Raw genomic sequence first — 16,667 nt, 5'->3', positions numbered from 1 at the left:
TACCATTGTGGAGATTCGTGTTTGTCTAACATGATATCAAAGCAAAGGCCTGAGGCCTAAGAGCTTATGCTCAAAGTGGACAATATCATACTATTGTGGAGAGTCGTGTTCGTCTAACATGATATCAGAGCCATGCCCTAAACTTAGTCGTGCCAATAGATTGGTAAATCCTCAAATATCGAACAAAGAACTCCAAAAAAAAATGAGTCAAGCCTCCTCGAAGGCAGTAAAAAATGACTAAGACACTAAAGGAATCGAGCCTCGATTAAGGGGAGGCACGCCGCACTTTGTTCGAAGGGAGGTATTGGATGATGAAAGGGAATGATCGTGGATTTATAATCAAGGAATACTTTCAGCCATGAGAGCTTATGCTCAAAGTGAACAATATCATACCATTGTAGAGAGTCTTATTTGTCTAACAGCCACCAGGCTCTCATGTGAACTACTTTGGTAGACCAATACAATTCTTTATAGCATGTTTTGTCTTCACTCACGTGTATGTTATTATGTAGTTATGTTATTACGTAGTTTTGACTTTGCTTTTAGTTTTATTATGAATAGCATAGATGAGGCATTAATTACAGCAATTAAATTAATTATTTAATTTACAAATGTAGGGGTATAAATGGTATTTTACTTTAAAAAACATTAAAAGGCAAACCAACGTAAACTTTGACAATCCACGGGCTTTTATATTGGGCCAGCTCTCTCTCTCTCAAAAAGTATTGGGCCGGCCCGATCTCTAAAATATTTGGGCCAGCCCGTAAATAAAAAATTACTAAAAAAGAAAAAAAAAACGATATATAATATAAATATACGCACTGTGAATATATAAAGAACTCCAGTTCCTTCGTTAACTGGTTGGTCTGCAATCTTGGTGCCTCCTCCTGCAAGAAAGGCATCATAGAAACGAAGCTCAATTTCCTCACTCAGCGAGTCATCTCATTTCTCAGTCGCAATGGAAGGCCAAGAGGGAACTCAGCAGCCTCATCTCGTGCTTGCTCACAAGCTTTTCCTTCTAACTCATCCTGATGTTCAAGATATCGAGAAGGTCCGTCTCACGGAGGAAGTATTGGCTTCCGTTAAAGCTGATGGTAATTTGCCGATTGCTTCATATTCTTAATGAGTTTCATTGAACTAGTACTGCAATTTCTGTCTCATGAAATGGGTTGTTTTTTTCTCCTCATTTTTTGTAATTTATACCGTGTAGATATGGCTCCGTTATACGAAACCCTAACTGGAAGTTCGCTGTTGGATTTGGATCGGAGTGTGTTGGACTCGATGCGCGCGAAGAACGAGGAGGAGTTGAAGAAGCTGGACGAGAAGTGAGTTTCTATATCGTCATGGATCTGTTTTCTTTAGTGTGTCTTAGTATGAGGATTATGTGGGAGAATAGAAATGAAGTTCTTTGAGTATACGTAAATGTTAATTATATTTTATCATCGTTGAATTGGGTATCGATTAACAGTTTCACACCCACTTAGCCTCTTTAATGGGAGGAGTTATTGTTCAATCCATTTGAACATATACACTTTAAAGTTCAGTGAATTCATATGGAGGTGTAAATCTCTTATACTAGAGGCGTAGTTCTATATCCCTTTTGGATCTTATTCTACCACGTGACCTTACATTGCCGAATTCCTAATCGATGGAAGCTTATGCTGCTGTGAATATTTTGATTTTGAATGGTGTCCTTCTTTGGTATTTTTTGATTCATAGCAGTTGAATGCAATGAGCTGGACACTTGGGTATGTGCGTGCTCCCCCTCCCCTTTTCAGTATATGTGTTAAAGAGTCCTTGCAGCGTGCACAATGCCTTTTGGATGCGTACTGATGGGAACTATATTTCTAATTCACTAAAATGTATTAAATAACCAACAATACAAGAATAAAAATAGCGTTCTAGGTAATTTGAGGAACCTAGAAGCCTCCCTTCAAGCCAGGCTCCGTTTGAAACCCTTTTTGTCCTCTTCCTTTATTTACGACCATTATTTACCCACGTTGGATTTGGGTATCCAATTAGTTTCTTGGAAGATGGGAGCAATGTATTGTCCTGGTCCAATGAACGTAAAAGAAGCTCTTCCAAAATTGGCTTTGTGCATTTGGTGTCTTATACATGACTATTGTGTTAACAACTGTTTGATACATGTCTAACAAGTGTCAAAGTGCCAGAGTCCGACACGTGTAAGACTCGTACATGCTAGCCTAATTTAGGTGTATGCGCTTCTTAGTTGTTGTGTGTTATTTTGATTGTTCTTTATTTACTTAACAGCGATGCTTATAGATTTAGTCATTCTTTTACTTAGGATTGCTGATGCAGAAGAAAACTTAGGTGAAAGTGAAGTTCGAGAAGCTCATTTGGCCAAATCACTTTTCTTCATTCGTATTGGTGATAAGGTTGGTTATCCATTTACTTCCCAATTTCTTATAGCACTGGTCCATGACTTCCACATAACTTTCTACATTTTGAACTCAGGACAGAGCTCTGGAGCAACTCAAGGTAACTGAGAGCAAAACAGTTGCAGTTGGACTTAAGATGGATTTGGTTTTCCATACACTGCAGCTTGGATTTTTCTATATGGATTTCGATCTCATCTCCAAAAGTATTGACAAAGCGAAAAGGTACACCACAATATGAATTTATTTATCACATGTGGTATCTTATCTTTTTAAAACAAATATTTGTGTGTTCTTGTTTGTAATTACTTGCTCCCTATGCCAGCTTGTTTGAAGAAGGTGGTGATTGGGAAAGAAAAAATCGTCTGAAGGTGTACGAAGGCTTGTACTGCCTGTCCACTCGAAACTTTAAGAAGGCAGCCAACTTGTTTTTGGATTCCATCTCAACTTTCACCACATATGAGCTTTTTCCTTACGACACATTCATATTTTATACTGTTCTCACAAGCATTATATCATTGGATAGAGTGTCTCTAAAGCAAAAGGTATATCCACGGATTTGCATTCAGCTTGTCTTTAAATTTTTATTTTTGTTACGTGGATAATTTGAATGTTTTGCAATTCCATTATCAATTTTAATTTATTTCCTGTAGGTAGTTGATGCTCCCGAGATATTGACAGTGATCGGAAAAGTCCCATATCTTTCCGACTTTTTGAACTCTTTGTATGACTGTCAATATAAATCATTTTTTTCCGCCTTTGGTAAGTGGAAATGTTACTCAATGTCTAAAACTATGATTGATGGTCTGCTAGTTTCGTGTCTCATATAGTTCCTTCAACAAATGCAGCTGGTCTGACCGAGCAAATAAAATTAGACCGTTATTTGCATCCGCACTTCAGGTATTACATGAGAGAGGTCAGAACTGTTGTTTATTCCCAGTTTTTGGAGTCCTATAAGAGTGTCACTATTGAAGCCATGGCCAAGGCATTTGGAGTATCTGTGGAATTTATTGATCTGTAAGTGGTCATGCATTGTCGTACTTTTTTAAATATTTGTGAATAGAAGAAGCTTTTGTTATCTGCATGATGTATAAAGGACCGTTTTCCCTCTCATAAATTCTCTTTATGGTTTCAGGGAGTTATCTCGCTTTATTGCCGCGGGAAAACTTCATTGCAAGATCGATAAAGTAGCAGGTGTTCTTGAAACTAATCGTCCTGATTCAAAGAATGCTCTGTACCAAGCTACCATCAAGCAAGGAGATGTCTTACTGAACCGTATCCAGAAGTTGTCTCGTGTAATTGATCTGTAACTAGGCCTTTAGTTCATTTGAAATTTGTTCGAGCCAAAAAGCCTCAATGCACGAATGAAGTTTGAGCATTAGAACTTCGTGAAAATGGCGTTGTAATATTGTTTCGAACATATCGACACCTCTGGCTTGCTGTTATCACTGTTGCTTGATTTTGTTTTATTAACAAAGTACCTTACTAGAAATTCTATGAATGCTCTACACCTACTCTTTTCATGCTCTCTTCTTGTTCCAGGTGCTTGCTTGTTTTTGTTTCTATTTATATTTCCTCGTGTACTGAGTGGAGTAAATGAATCCACGGTGATTAAACTCTTTGCTTATTTCAAACTAGTGGTAGGAATGCTATTTTTGATCCAGGATTACCAAGCTCCTTGCTTGACGATGATGCTGTAAATGCAATGCCCATACCTTTCAGCTGTAGGTTCAATCTCCAAGAGCCAGAAATTGTGGCAAATAGCTTGTAATGTTATGCATATGTGCTTTGGATATTCATTGAACTTAAAAGTGCTTGCAAATGCAAATGTACTTTGGATATTTATTGAACTCTTAAATGGGGAATTATTTACTGCTACTCTTTATTAGTTTGGGATAAATAACATTTCTACCTCGGGTCAAAGCAGACAACATTTTGCTAGCGGTGGATTATTACAAACAGACATTGGGTGGTGTTGGGTGGTGTGCTAACAATGATACTGGACTCCAAAGAAGGTGGATTGTGAGATCTCACATTGGTTGAAGAGTGGAACCTACAATAGATGCGTTTTTAAAACCTAATAAACTAGTTTTTGAACAACAATAATTTTTTTTATGTGATTTGTGACAGATTTTAAATGGAATAAGCGAAAATATGTGCTAAGTTATCAGTGAACCTAGAGAAAGGTAATGAGAGGAAGAAACGTGTGTATTAAAAAAGGTTTGAAAAGGGTGTAGAATTCTAAAGGTTTGGTGTGGGTTATAAATTTTATGTTAACATTTTGGGCGTGACAGAACCTAACAAATTATTTCAGCTGGTGACGAAACTAGTGACGTAAAAGGTTGAAGTGACGGGAGGAGGATTGGGTTTGGATCACGAATTGGGAATTTCTCCTTGAATGAACTCCAAAACGCAACTGAAGCAACATCGCGCCCTATGCGAGGATTTGCCACGCTTTCTCCGCCACAATTTCTGAAGTTCTATACAACCCATTAATGGGCCATCGACCCACTTGGTTTTCGAACAGGGGCACTCTTTTGTTTCCTTCCAAGCCGTCGTCCATAGTCACGCGTGTGTAGAGTATCATCAAAGGGTTGGTAAGCACTAAAATGAGAGGTCCATTTTCAGATAGGAGCTAGGAATCCACCATGTTCCCTCGCTTTGATTTCAGCGATGTTCAACAGAAGCTCTCCACGCAGTTCAGACCTTGGGAGCGTTCTTTCCAATTCTGGGTCCGTGTTGCAGACATCTACACTGGCTACAAGGTCTGTGTTTATGCGTGTAATGTTCAATTGTTTTAGTTAATTGGCTGTTTAATTTGCTTTGTGGGTATTGTAGGTGCTTCAGCTACGAGTGAAATTCGAGAAGGATGTGCAGAAACAGGAGGCAATGTGGGAGAATCAACATGAACATGCAGCCGAGAAGATTTATGCTATGTGCTCTGATATGGGTGGTTTCTTCCTTAAGGTATGCTGTTTACAGACCCTTTATCAGATCATACGGTTTTAGTATTAGAACAATTGACTTATTGGAGCTGAATTTTATGAATGAGGTTGCTCAAGTTATTGGGAAGCCGGATTTGGCCCCAGCTGCTTGGGTGAAGAGGCTTGTTACACTTTGTGATCATGCTCCAGCAACACCTTTTGATGTTGTTCAACATGTTGTGGAGAAAGAATTGCATAGAAGTCTCGGTGAAGTCTTCGAAACATTCGACCCTGAACCTCTTGGTTCGGCTTCAATTGCTCAGGTATCTTGACAGATAGTAACTATTTATCAAAGAATGACTCGGGTTATTAAATGATCGAAGAACTAGGAGTAATTTACTTACTATACTTAGTTGACATCTAATGAATCATGAGTTCAGTACACTGTTTGGCATAAAGATGGATATTTCTTGCTCATTATCAGACAATCACTTGTTCAAAAACCTCATAGAGGTTAATAGCTTCCATGTACTTGAAAGGTTATTTGATAAGGTGTACTTGGTGTTTGTAAAGAACTAGTAAAGTTCATCCCTGACATATCTTTTGTGCTCAATTTAGGTTCATAGAGCTAGGCTAAGGGGTGACAAGAATGATGTTGTGGTCAAGGTAAGGAAATTTTAAGACCTATCATATTCTCATAATTTATGGTCTCTTAATCTCGTACTCCGTCCTTATTCATACGTCGTAGGTGCAACATCCGGGAACCGAAGATCTAATGATGACCGATATTCGTAATTTGCAAGCCTTTGCCTTGTACATGCAAAAGACAGATATCAAGTTTGATCTATATTCTGTAACTAAGGAAATAGAGAAACAGGTGCAATTCCTTCTCTTTTTATTGTGATTACAGAAAATGGTGTTATTCCTTTTGCCACTTGTATGATGCTTTTAGACTATTCTCTTTTTAAGCATGCCGACGAAAGTTCATAGAATATTTAGTATCTTAAACCGGTAACTGACCGTTGATCTCTAAGTTGTTTCATTATGTTGCCCTTGTTGACCACTTAATCAACCCACCATGGTTATAATGATCGTCTAGGTCCTCGCATGGCCAAATGGGCGTCACTTGAGGGTCGCCGCTTCTCTTATTGCAACGTGAGGGTCACAACCTAACAACCTACTCTCTTTATAGTTAGGTTGTGACATTCTCTCCCACTTAAACTAGTCATTGTCCTGATGACTTACTTGGGGGCACAACCAGTGTTAGGTTGTGACACTATGCGTGCCCTTTTGTGGAACTCTTGGAGATCGAAATCTTCGGAGTTCTGAACATAGCTTTTTTCTTTTGATTCTTTTCGTGTTAAGTATAGTGGTACTCGAATCACAACGTTTGTAGTTTTCACCTCTCTTGGAAGGCTTTTCTTTGGTCGACTTTTGGGTGAGGGTTCTCTCTAATCCCAGCTTTTAGGTTGTTCTTTTGGTTCTTTCATGTGAATATACTTCTATAGAGCTGCAGCATCTATCTTGCAGTTTTCATTCTTGAAACTTCAATGCATTTGTTTCAGGCTCTTGATTGCTTCATTTCATAATATCATACTTTTTCATGTCCTCTTTCTCATGATGTTGATTCTCATCTTGGAATCTCTTCCTTCTTATCTTTTCAAGATTGGTTATGAATTTGACTTCGAGAGGGAGGCCAATGCTATCGAAAGAATCCATCATTTCCTGTGTAGCAACAACAAAAAGAGTCCGGTATTGGTGCCACGAGTGATTAAGAACATTGTTACCAGGTACGTGCAATTAATGATTATGTAAGAATAGCCACAATTTTGTTTATGAACAAGAGCAACAAGGGAAGTTTAAGAGCTCCCCACCTCTCCCAAATTCTCAGTAGAGAATGTCTAGAAAGCAATAACACTGGCCTATAACTCCTCTCATACCACGGTTCCCTCTAACGAATCGTATTGGGCCCCAGACACAACAACAAAGCTACCTTTCACACGCCCGCCCCCGTACCCCGCTCATTCTTCCATTCATGCACCTTTGTACTCCGGGACCTATCATAAATATGGTCAGCAGACATAGACCATCACTTTTTCTGTTGCTTTTCATACATCCTGGGGACAGATAATTTGTCTTGGAAAGTTTCGTCTGGATAGGAATTTATTCAAGTTTTCCAACAAAATAGAATTACAAATTCATCTTAGAATTGTATGAATTTGTAGAACGTTGAAATGCTACTTTCCAACTATATCATAGTTTGATGTCGAACTTCGTTGCCATTCAAGCAAACTAGCGTAACGTACTTCTTAGGTGGTTCGGGAACTATCTTTGCTCAATCTTGGTCGAGATCTTAGTGATTGAGTCTCTTTTTTGTTTGGTTAGGAGGGTGTTGGTAATGGAATATATTGATGGAATCCCGATCCTCAATCTCGGCGATGAAATAGCAAAGAGAGGCATAGATGCTAATGGCAGGATAGCTTTAGCTTCAAAGCAGTAAGCATTTATACTGAGAACTTCTCTTTATTTTAATGGAATTTTTTCTTTATTGACATGGCTGTACGTCTTGTCCACGAAGTTTCTTTTCGGTCGAACGTTTCCCTTGCAGTTATTGCCTAATTTCGGGTCTGACGTGCAAACTGAGAACAATTGTATGGATTACAAATTTAGTTTTGAAATGAAAACCCGTCGACTTAATATCCGACGTTAGTGTTTGAGACTACTTCTCTATGTTCTGTCTTATAACCTCGAGAAACGTGCACTTCTTCATGAACTCAAATTAATATTTTCCAGGTTTTACATAATTTTTGGCCTCGTTCGATAACTGTTTCGTTTTTGGTTTTTGAAATTAAGCTTATAGACGTGCCTTGAGGGACGCACTTCAGTTATCGAGCAGTATATTTTCTATCTCTCCTGAGATTACTGAAACACGTAGGGAAAATTTTAATATTGCAGGAAAATTCTTAGTAGTTTGACACTGGCATATGGACAAATGATTCTGAAGAGTGGTTTCTTCCATGCAGATCCTCATCCAGGAAATATATTGATCTGTAAAGGCTCAGAGGCAAGTCCGCTACTCGAATTTTCTATACATGTTCTAAACTCATAGTAATTTTTCGTTTTCGTGGCATGTCGTGCTCGCATCTTTCTCGCACTACTATAAATGTGGTATGTGGAAGATGATCGAGATTTCAGGAGTTGATACCTCGGTGACGTTTAGATCGGCTAGCTTAATGTCTTGACTTTCAATTTCCCTGTTTCGATCATGAATCGAGCTGTAACCGTAGTTTGTTTCTCCGTTTTATCAGGTAGCGTTGCTTGATTACGGGCAAGTGAAAGATCTTCCTGACCAGTTGAGGCTCGGTTATGCTAAACTTGTTCTCGATATTGCTGACGGTGATGCCACAGGAACAGCTGAAACCTTCAGGTAATTATTATAGTCTGCTTGGCCTGTCTTGTGTAAGAACTATGTCTTACTCGTGATAATATTGACTCAACGATCACAAAGATAACAAGAACAACCCATCTCGCGATCAAGAACAACCCAACTAGCTATTTCGAGCGTCCTCGAAACCTCGCCTCCTAAGAACTCCTGTTATATTCCAAAATACCAAAGCATGAAATTAATTGTAACAGCCTACAAGCCCTCCGCTCGCAGATGTTTTCTTTGGGCTTTTCTTTCCGGGCTTCCCCTCAAAGTTTTTAAAATGTGTCTGCTAGGAAGAGATTTTCATACCCTTATAAAGAATTCTTCGTTCTCCTCCCCAACCGATGTGAGATCTCACATCAACATTTCAGACAACATACTAATATAGCCCCTGCTACGACACAGGCTTACAAAACAACTACCCACGGCACACGAACAGCTTGTCGCTTGGCTAATTCTGGTTTTCGCCCCTTCTATAACATCTTTATACTAATTCCTTTTATTTCTTAATGGTTCTTCAGGGAGCTTGGGATAGATACCGTAAGCAATTGTGAAAATGTACAAGAAGAACTGTTTAAGTTGGCTCTGGTAATGTTCGATACTAGGCTACCCCCCGGAAAGGTGTTGATGCAACCATTTGCAGAGGACTCTTCAATAAAGAAAGTCGGTGTAAAGGTATAGTTCAGGCTTTACAAATATGAGATCCCACATCGGTTGGGGAGGAGAACGAAACATTCTTTATAAGGGTGTGGAAACCTCTCCTACCATACGCATTTAAAAAACCTTGAAGGAAAGCCCGAAGGGAAAGCCCAAAGAAGACAATATCTGCTAGCGGTGGATTTAAACTGTTACAGCAAATTGATAGTGCTTGTCTGTAGAGGCATATGTATTTGTATATTTGTATCAACTGAAAAGACTGTTCTTCTTTTCCCTTTCGCTACTGTAGTCGTTTCCCGAGGAACTCTTTTCCATACTTCGAACAATCCAAATCCTTAGAGGATTAAGTGTCGGTCTCGGGATCAATTACTCGTGCGCTGAACAATGGCGACCCATTGCAGAAGAAGCATTGTTGCTTTCTGGTAGGCTAGAAGGTGACCCTTTTGAACTCTTTAGTCTAAAACAAAACTGACTCATCTGTTTGTTTTCTGGAAGGATTGTTGAATGAACTTCATTTCACTTCACTTCATTAGGTCTGTTATTCATTTGCTTTCAGGTAGGAAGATGAATACGACCCGTAAACGTGGATTCTTAAAGAGATTGTTTTCGAGATCTAGCTGATTCGTTCTTGACGAGATGAGCGATATGAACAAATCTGGATGCGTCTAATTGGTGAGAGATGCTGACAGTTTTTTATCCGCTTATGGAAATAAATACTCAAATTCATCGTCGTGGTCGTCATTCTTTAACCGGTACGAGCTCCTCCATAATAGGCTTTTCCGAGCTGCAGCATCTGTTTGGTGTTAGTAGGACAATGGCTTGAACTCCTTGTTTATGAAATTGAGAGGTACACATTCAATTTATCATATGAAGCTGTTCTTTTGTCTGATTACTTCAAGTTGGGCTCAATTGTGTTAGCTGTTGCTCTTAATTCAGTGTTCCATGGCAACTCATGGTCATGATCTTGCCTCTTGTCTAGATTAGACTGATACATCTATAATTAAGACTCCATTACTTTCTTAAGACATTTTTCTTTCTTGAAGATATTATCATAATGAAAACTTCGAAAATAAATTTTTTAAAAAGTGCCCTTTTTTCTACAATCGAGGAGCTCGATCTCCTACACCCAGAGACACTCGTGGCCACCTAATGTTCGGAAACACTTTTAGTCCCTAAAAGTAACAATTTAGTCTCTACACGTTTGTCTGAAACAAGTGAATCCTTGTACTTCCAAATTTGTAACCTGCTTGGAACGAACGACTCAAACAGGCGAGGGTTGTATAAGTGGAATGAGGGAAAGCGGGTTGCTTCTTAGCATTTCGGAAAATGAAATTCCGCTACCACCAGAATTCCTATCATAAGATCGATTGAGATCATGTTGCTTGAACAAACAAACTTTGAACTAGTTTTTTTTTTTAATTATCAAAGCCAATAAGCTCCCAGAGCCAGAGCTCGTTCACCTCTCCCTTATTCTTTTTCATCGGGTGATGTTTCGTATCAAAGAAAGAAAGGAACAAGCATCTCTTTTGATAACAATTTATTTTGATTTTGTTTACGTAACGAGTTAATTTTGATTGTTCATAAGCAAATTGGTCTCTAGTTAGTTTATTGATCTACCTATATACCGAAATTTCAATAATATCAATATCTTCCACGGTATATATTAAATGACTAAATTTTAACTAAATTATTACTTCTTCGTTACAATATAAAATTCATTAATCATAAACCAAAAATGAATTTTAACCTTAATCAAAATTTGATCCCTAAGCCACAATTATCTAGCTAATGCTAATATTATGAAATTTAAAATCATTGTTATATATACATATCTGTGGTTAAAAGCCCAAAAAAGAAACGGCCCATATTACATAAGCCCAAGTAGGCCCAAATGAACCAAATAAAGAGTGTGGAGTAAGCTTCCCGCCCTTTCTTGATTCATTAGCGCGCCAGTGAAGTCTGAAATCCGTGTTGCTTTTTTTCTTCCGAAGGAAGCCATTGAGGCGTTCGTCTCTCCGCGGTCAGTTGTTTACGGATTGAAACGATGTTCGGGAGAGTCAGATCGTCTTCTTCAGTGGATTCCTTGGAGCGGCCGCCTTCCAAGGTTCCTAAAGATGACCGTCTCTCCATCTACGGTTCGTTCTCTATCTTAATCTTTCTTTTTGATCTAATTATGGATTCACATTTATAATCTGCCGGTGTCTCCCTTATTCTTTTCTTTCTTTTTTTTTTCCCCCTTTGAACTCATACTTCAATTAAAATGTGATAATATGAATGGTTTTGCTACTATTTTCCGGTTCATTGCTCATTTGCGCTGGAGCGTTCATTCAGGTTATAGCGTCAGAGTTCCAGGATAGATTCTTAGTATGGCTTCGATTCTTAGTTTGGTTTATCTTGGACAAATGATTTGAAATCCAACTTGTTCATTGATTAAATTATAATAAATTTTGAAATCTTTTCTGACTGAAGATCAACTTGTTCAATTTGTAAATTTACATACTAGCTACATCAGGAACTTATGTTTTTGGAACTTTATCATCATCAAGATGTGAGGTATACATTAGATTTTCCAATTATGGGCTAGGCCAGCTTAGATTCCTCGAACTCTAACCAGATTGCCTATACATCTTCCAAAAGAAGTTAATACGGTGAACAAATCTAAACATATATGGGATGTAGATTTGAGGTTAGTGTTAGCAAAAAAAAAAAAAAAAAAAAAAAAAAAAAAAAAAAAAAAAATTAGGACTGTGCATTTGAAATGAGGACGGCGATAATATGCGTGCCTCATAGATAATTTTTATTTATTTTCATGTTTTTGTTTAGATTTGTTCACATAAACAGATATAAAATCTGCTATCTATGAATTCAACGGTAAAAATCTGAAGGTTGTTTTGAAACAAATTTCAAGTTTAGAGGTGTAATTGAATCTAACCCATAGTTAAAAGAATATTTTTCATAATTTACATTTTTTGAATTATGCTCCTCTCATTTTTCATATTGTGTCTGTTGGATGATGGAAGTCCCACATCGACTAATTTAGGGAATGATCATGGGTTTATAAGTGAAGAATACTAACTCCATTGGTATGAGGCCTTTTGGGGAAGCCCAAAGCAAAGCCATGAGAGCTTATGCTCAAAGTGGACAATATCATACCATTGTGAAGAGTCGTGTTCGTCTAACATGGTATCAGAGTCATGCCCTAAACTTAGTCGTGCCAATAGATTGGTAAATCCTCAAATATCGAACAAAGAACTCCTAAAGATAAGGAGCCAAGCCCCTCCTCGAAGGCAGTCAAAAATGACTAAGACTCCAAGGAGTCGAGCCTCGATTAAGGGGAGGCGCACTTTGTTCGAGGGGAGGTGTACTCCAAGGAGTCGAGCCTCGATTAAGGGGAGGCGCACTTTGTTCGAGGGGAGGTGTTGGATGATGGAAGTCCCACATCGACTAATTTAGGGAATGATCATGGGTTTATAAGTGAGGAATACTAACTCCATTGGTATGAGGCCTTTTGGGAAGCCCAAAGCAAAGCCATGAGAGCTTATGCTCAAAGTGGACAATATCATACCATTGTGAAGAGTCGTGTTCGTCTAACAGTGTCTTTAATAAAATTAGGAACCATTGCCCATATTCGATAACAGTTTGGAATTGTTAAGGAGGTTAAGTTCTAAGTTATGTAAACTTTTTCTGCGTTTTTTGGAACCAACAAAGGTCTCTCTGTTTACTTCGGTAAGTTTTTATTTATCCTAGAAATGAATGATATTCTTCACTCTCTCTTGAAATTAGACTGCAGGCCAAAATCTGATGTGGGGGATGAAATAATGTTGTAGTTATGGATTTCAGATTAACAACCACAATCGTATAGAATTTTTTGAACATATCATTTAGTTCCTTCTTGCAGAGACTACCCTAAGGAAGCTTAAACTCGGTTCGCAACTCGACTCAATCCTACCCACGGCCAAGGATGATGCCTTAGAGGATGGAGAAACCAATTCTTGCTCGTGTTCGTCGCGCACCGAGGCAATGAAAACAGAAGCATGCAACAGTCCAGCATGTTTTCCAAAGGGTTCTCATGAGTTAGCCAACCCAACTAAAAAAGATTTGATAACTGTAGATTCAGATTATTCGACAAGTACTACTTCTACACATGAAGCTTCCAGGGATTGTCAATCAACAGAACATTCAACGCAGCAGTGTAGGATGAAGAACTCTGTTGAGTACCTATTCTCAAAGTACAAGAATTCTCAAGGAATTTCAACAATCATGGAGGAGGCGACGACGATGACTGAGGATATTTGTTGTATGGTTATGTTACCAAGTTCTAATGCATCTCAGTCTAGTGATAATATCAAGCTACATTCAGAGCAAGAATCCATTGGTTCTTCGACTATATCATCGGAATCGAGTTCTATAACTAACTTGGTGGCATGATCAAACATTAGCCATTCCAGAGTCGGTTGCCTCTTTCAATGTGTATCTGAACATAGAGCTAAATTATGAGACGACTGATGTTTCTAATCCACCACTGTTATTTGTTCATTATGAAAATTTCTGTAGAGTCTTGATATTCAAAATGGATTTACTCCTTTTTGCATAAACGGGTCTGTAAGGAAGATTATTACAGGACTCTAGACTGGAATCTTATTCTATAATTCAAGATTACAAACAAGATTAATAATCAACAATTCTCACCGAGGACAAGAAGGCTTCATAGGCAACATCACTCTATCAGCCATGATGCAAGAGCTGGCTCCCAGTCCACCAATTCACCTTCTTTGAACCAGAGGGCTGCATACACAGAAAGTCGAAGACTTAGAACAACATGAAAATAATGCAAAATCTAATGAACTCTCAAGAATTCTCAGTCCATTTAAAGAAATTGCTAATAAGCTAATGGTGTAGAGTTAGTCATCTGATGAACCTCAAAACTTAATCACTGCAGCATCCCTAAGCTACAAAACTAGTTCAGTGTGAGATCACGCATCGGTTAGAGAGAGGAACAAAGCATTCTTTATAAGGGTGTGGAAACTTCTCCTTAACATACGTGTTTTAAAACCATGAGACTGACGGCGATACGTAACGGGACAAAGCGGACAATATCTGCTAGCGGTAGGTTTGGGCTATTACAAATGGTATCAAAGCCAGATACAGGGTGGTGTGTTAGCGAGGACACTGGGCACCCAAAGAGGGTGGATTGTAAGATCCTACATTGACTAGAGAGGGGAACGAAGCAATTTATAAGGGTGTGGAAATCTCTCCCTAACATACGCATTTTAAAACCGTGAGGCTTACGACGATACGTAACAGGCCAAAATGTACAATATCTACTAGCGGTAAGCTTGAGCTATTACATGAAGACAATTAGATTTCGCTAAAACATGAAAAACTGTTTCAGTTTCAAGTGGAGCTTAATCCTGAAACACAGATAGTACTTTTCATTTTACACAAACTTCTGATTCCGACTCGTTTCCATCAACCTTACTCCATCCTCTTTCTTTTTTTTTCTCTTTTTTTTTCCTGCTTCTAAAAGAAACTGATAATTAGCAGAAATAACCCTTATGCTCCTAAATCCGAGGTCCACCATGTTCAGTTAAAGACTACCAGCTACAATTCAATGAGTGCAAGACGAATGATTTGTTTCATATAGTTTCTTTTCTCAGAAATAAGAACAAATTACCACAAAAATAGCAAATCCACTGATTATAGCAATATTATCGAGAATGTACACAAGTTAAGCCATTTTAAAAGCACAGTGTCTCTTACCTACTTCACGCTTGCCACTCTCAGGACTATCACTCCCATGAATCACATTCCTGCCAAGATGTTCAAATAAGTTCTTTTTATCGCACGATTGCATTTTAACAATTATACCATGAATCAAATTTCATAAGGTCTGACCTTCCTTTTTGAATTGCAAGATCCCCTCTTATCGATCCTGGCTCGGCTTCAAGAGGATTCGTAACTCCGATTAACTTGCGTGCTGAGGCCACAACGCCAACACCCTCCCATGCCTAAATAAACACAATCAACATCGACCGCAAAGTTGTGGGATAGTTAGTTTTTATAATGGGCCGAATTCGAATTACAGCAGAAATAGAGATGAGAAACATACCATACACACAACAGGGCCTGATGTTATGTATTCAATTAAACCAGGAAAAAAGGACTTCCCCTTAAGTTCTTTATAGTGTTCCTGTAATAATATAAGATCAGTTTAATAGAGAGAGAGAGAGAACAAAAACATGGCTGAGAAAGATCTTAATCAAGAATGCTTAATGAAAGTCTCAAACGACCAATTAGCTTATGAAGTAATCTTTCAATGAATTTAAAAAGTAGGACTCTAAATACTTTCGATCTTTTGAGCTTGAACAATTAGAACAAAAATCAGATTCTCCAAGGAACTTCAGAAACATCATGGAGAATGAACGTCGTTCAAGGACAAACCTCAGCCAAATCCTTTGAGCATTGCGTGAGCTTCAAACCAGTAAGCTTAAATCCTTTCTTCTCAAATCGCGAAATTATCTCTCCAACCTAAAACAACTCAGTTAAAGCAAGAAAACTTCAGAATGCACGTTAAGCAGTTCTCCACTATAATTACGGAGGAAATTGTGGATTCCTTCATTTCTACTTCAGATTTTTCCTGTTTAATTAGACATTATTCAACGAAATTGAACTCATATCCAAGAATTAAGACCTTAATAGCACAGGAGATGAACAATGAACATTCCAGTACACTGAATTGCAAAGTTCGACAGTAACCACAGAGAAAAAGCAGGAAAAAGCACAAATTAAGGGCTAAATTATCAGGTCGTAAAAGGAAACTCACTAGGCCACGTTGAACGCCGTCAGGTTTCACCATAATGTAAGTCTGGTCGACTCGCTCCTGCACCTCAAAAGACAAAATCGATTAATCTCAAAACAGGCCAATAATTGAAAGCCAGTTCAATACGAAAAAGAGAAAGAAAATTGAACACACCAGTGAGGCAACCAAATGAGGCAAAAAGATAAAGGATTCATTGGCAACCGAAGCAGCACGAGAACGACTAGTAAATTTGTAGAAGAGATGAGAATTCGAAGGGAATGCTGAAAGATGGTCGCAGCGGCGCAGTGCAGTCGTCCGAGAGTAGGTTAAGCTGCAGAAGGTTCTCGTCCGCGGCCGGAGAAGCGGCGGAGCACCTGTTCCAAATACGGCCAAAGCATCCATTTCGCCTTCCTATTGTAACGCCCAATCCAAAAGGTATGTACAGAGAGGCAAAGTTCTTTCGC

The 16,667-nt window shown here is 38.5% G+C and overlaps 4 protein-coding genes across 6 annotated transcripts; 3 read left to right on the top strand and 1 right to left on the bottom strand.

The window, feature by feature from the left end:
- Positions 1-840: 840 nt before the first annotated feature.
- Positions 841-3,888, top strand: LOC111783264 (26S proteasome non-ATPase regulatory subunit 6 homolog). The gene is made up of 8 exons (XM_023664179.2): positions 841-1,094; positions 1,211-1,325; positions 2,306-2,396; positions 2,476-2,621; positions 2,722-2,941; positions 3,050-3,158; positions 3,245-3,413; positions 3,532-3,888. The coding sequence occupies exons 1-8, from the start codon at positions 959-961 to the stop codon at positions 3,704-3,706; spliced, it is 1,161 nt and encodes a 386-aa protein (XP_023519947.1). The 5' UTR covers positions 841-958; the 3' UTR covers positions 3,707-3,888.
- An 867-nt stretch (positions 3,889-4,755) lies between these two features.
- Positions 4,756-10,427, top strand: LOC111783262 (Protein kinase superfamily protein). 3 transcript variants are annotated; one of them, XM_023664178.2, is made up of 12 exons: positions 4,756-5,161; positions 5,235-5,363; positions 5,449-5,643; positions 5,939-5,986; positions 6,069-6,197; positions 6,986-7,110; positions 7,706-7,816; positions 8,276-8,384; positions 8,629-8,747; positions 9,269-9,422; positions 9,694-9,826; positions 9,961-10,427. In XM_023664178.2, the coding sequence occupies exons 1-12, from the start codon at positions 5,045-5,047 to the stop codon at positions 10,023-10,025; spliced, it is 1,434 nt and encodes a 477-aa protein (XP_023519946.2). In that variant the 5' UTR covers positions 4,756-5,044; the 3' UTR covers positions 10,026-10,427. The 3 variants fall into 3 exon arrangements, with proteins under 3 accessions (XP_023519946.2, XP_086976953.1, XP_023519945.2); XM_087120827.1 differs by having other exon boundaries at positions 4,757-5,161; positions 8,276-8,388; positions 8,633-8,747; positions 9,694-9,838; XM_023664177.2 differs by having other exon boundaries at positions 4,759-5,161; positions 9,694-9,838.
- Positions 10,428-11,329: 902 nt separating this feature from the next.
- On the top strand, positions 11,330-13,940 carry LOC111782528 (uncharacterized). The gene is made up of 2 exons (XM_023663290.2): positions 11,330-11,539; positions 13,303-13,940. Exons 1-2 carry the CDS (start codon positions 11,449-11,451, stop codon positions 13,830-13,832), a joined length of 621 nt encoding a protein of 206 aa, XP_023519058.2. The 5' UTR covers positions 11,330-11,448; the 3' UTR covers positions 13,833-13,940.
- Positions 13,941-13,968: 28 nt separating this feature from the next.
- LOC111782527 (uncharacterized) lies at positions 13,969-16,667 on the bottom strand. The gene is made up of 7 exons (XM_023663288.2): positions 16,378-16,667; positions 16,228-16,284; positions 15,846-15,932; positions 15,514-15,594; positions 15,300-15,412; positions 15,165-15,214; positions 13,969-14,189 (listed from the first exon to the last, which is right to left on the bottom strand). The coding sequence occupies exons 1-7, from the start codon at positions 16,603-16,605 to the stop codon at positions 14,122-14,124; spliced, it is 684 nt and encodes a 227-aa protein (XP_023519056.2). The 5' UTR covers positions 16,606-16,667; the 3' UTR covers positions 13,969-14,121.

This window comes from Cucurbita pepo, chromosome 20, assembly GCF_057944985.1.
Source record: "Cucurbita pepo subsp. pepo isolate OVF chromosome 20, ASM5794498v1, whole genome shotgun sequence".
NCBI classification, from domain to species: Eukaryota; Viridiplantae; Streptophyta; class Magnoliopsida; order Cucurbitales; family Cucurbitaceae; genus Cucurbita; species Cucurbita pepo.
This window is presented reverse-complemented; position numbering and strand designations above follow the sequence as displayed.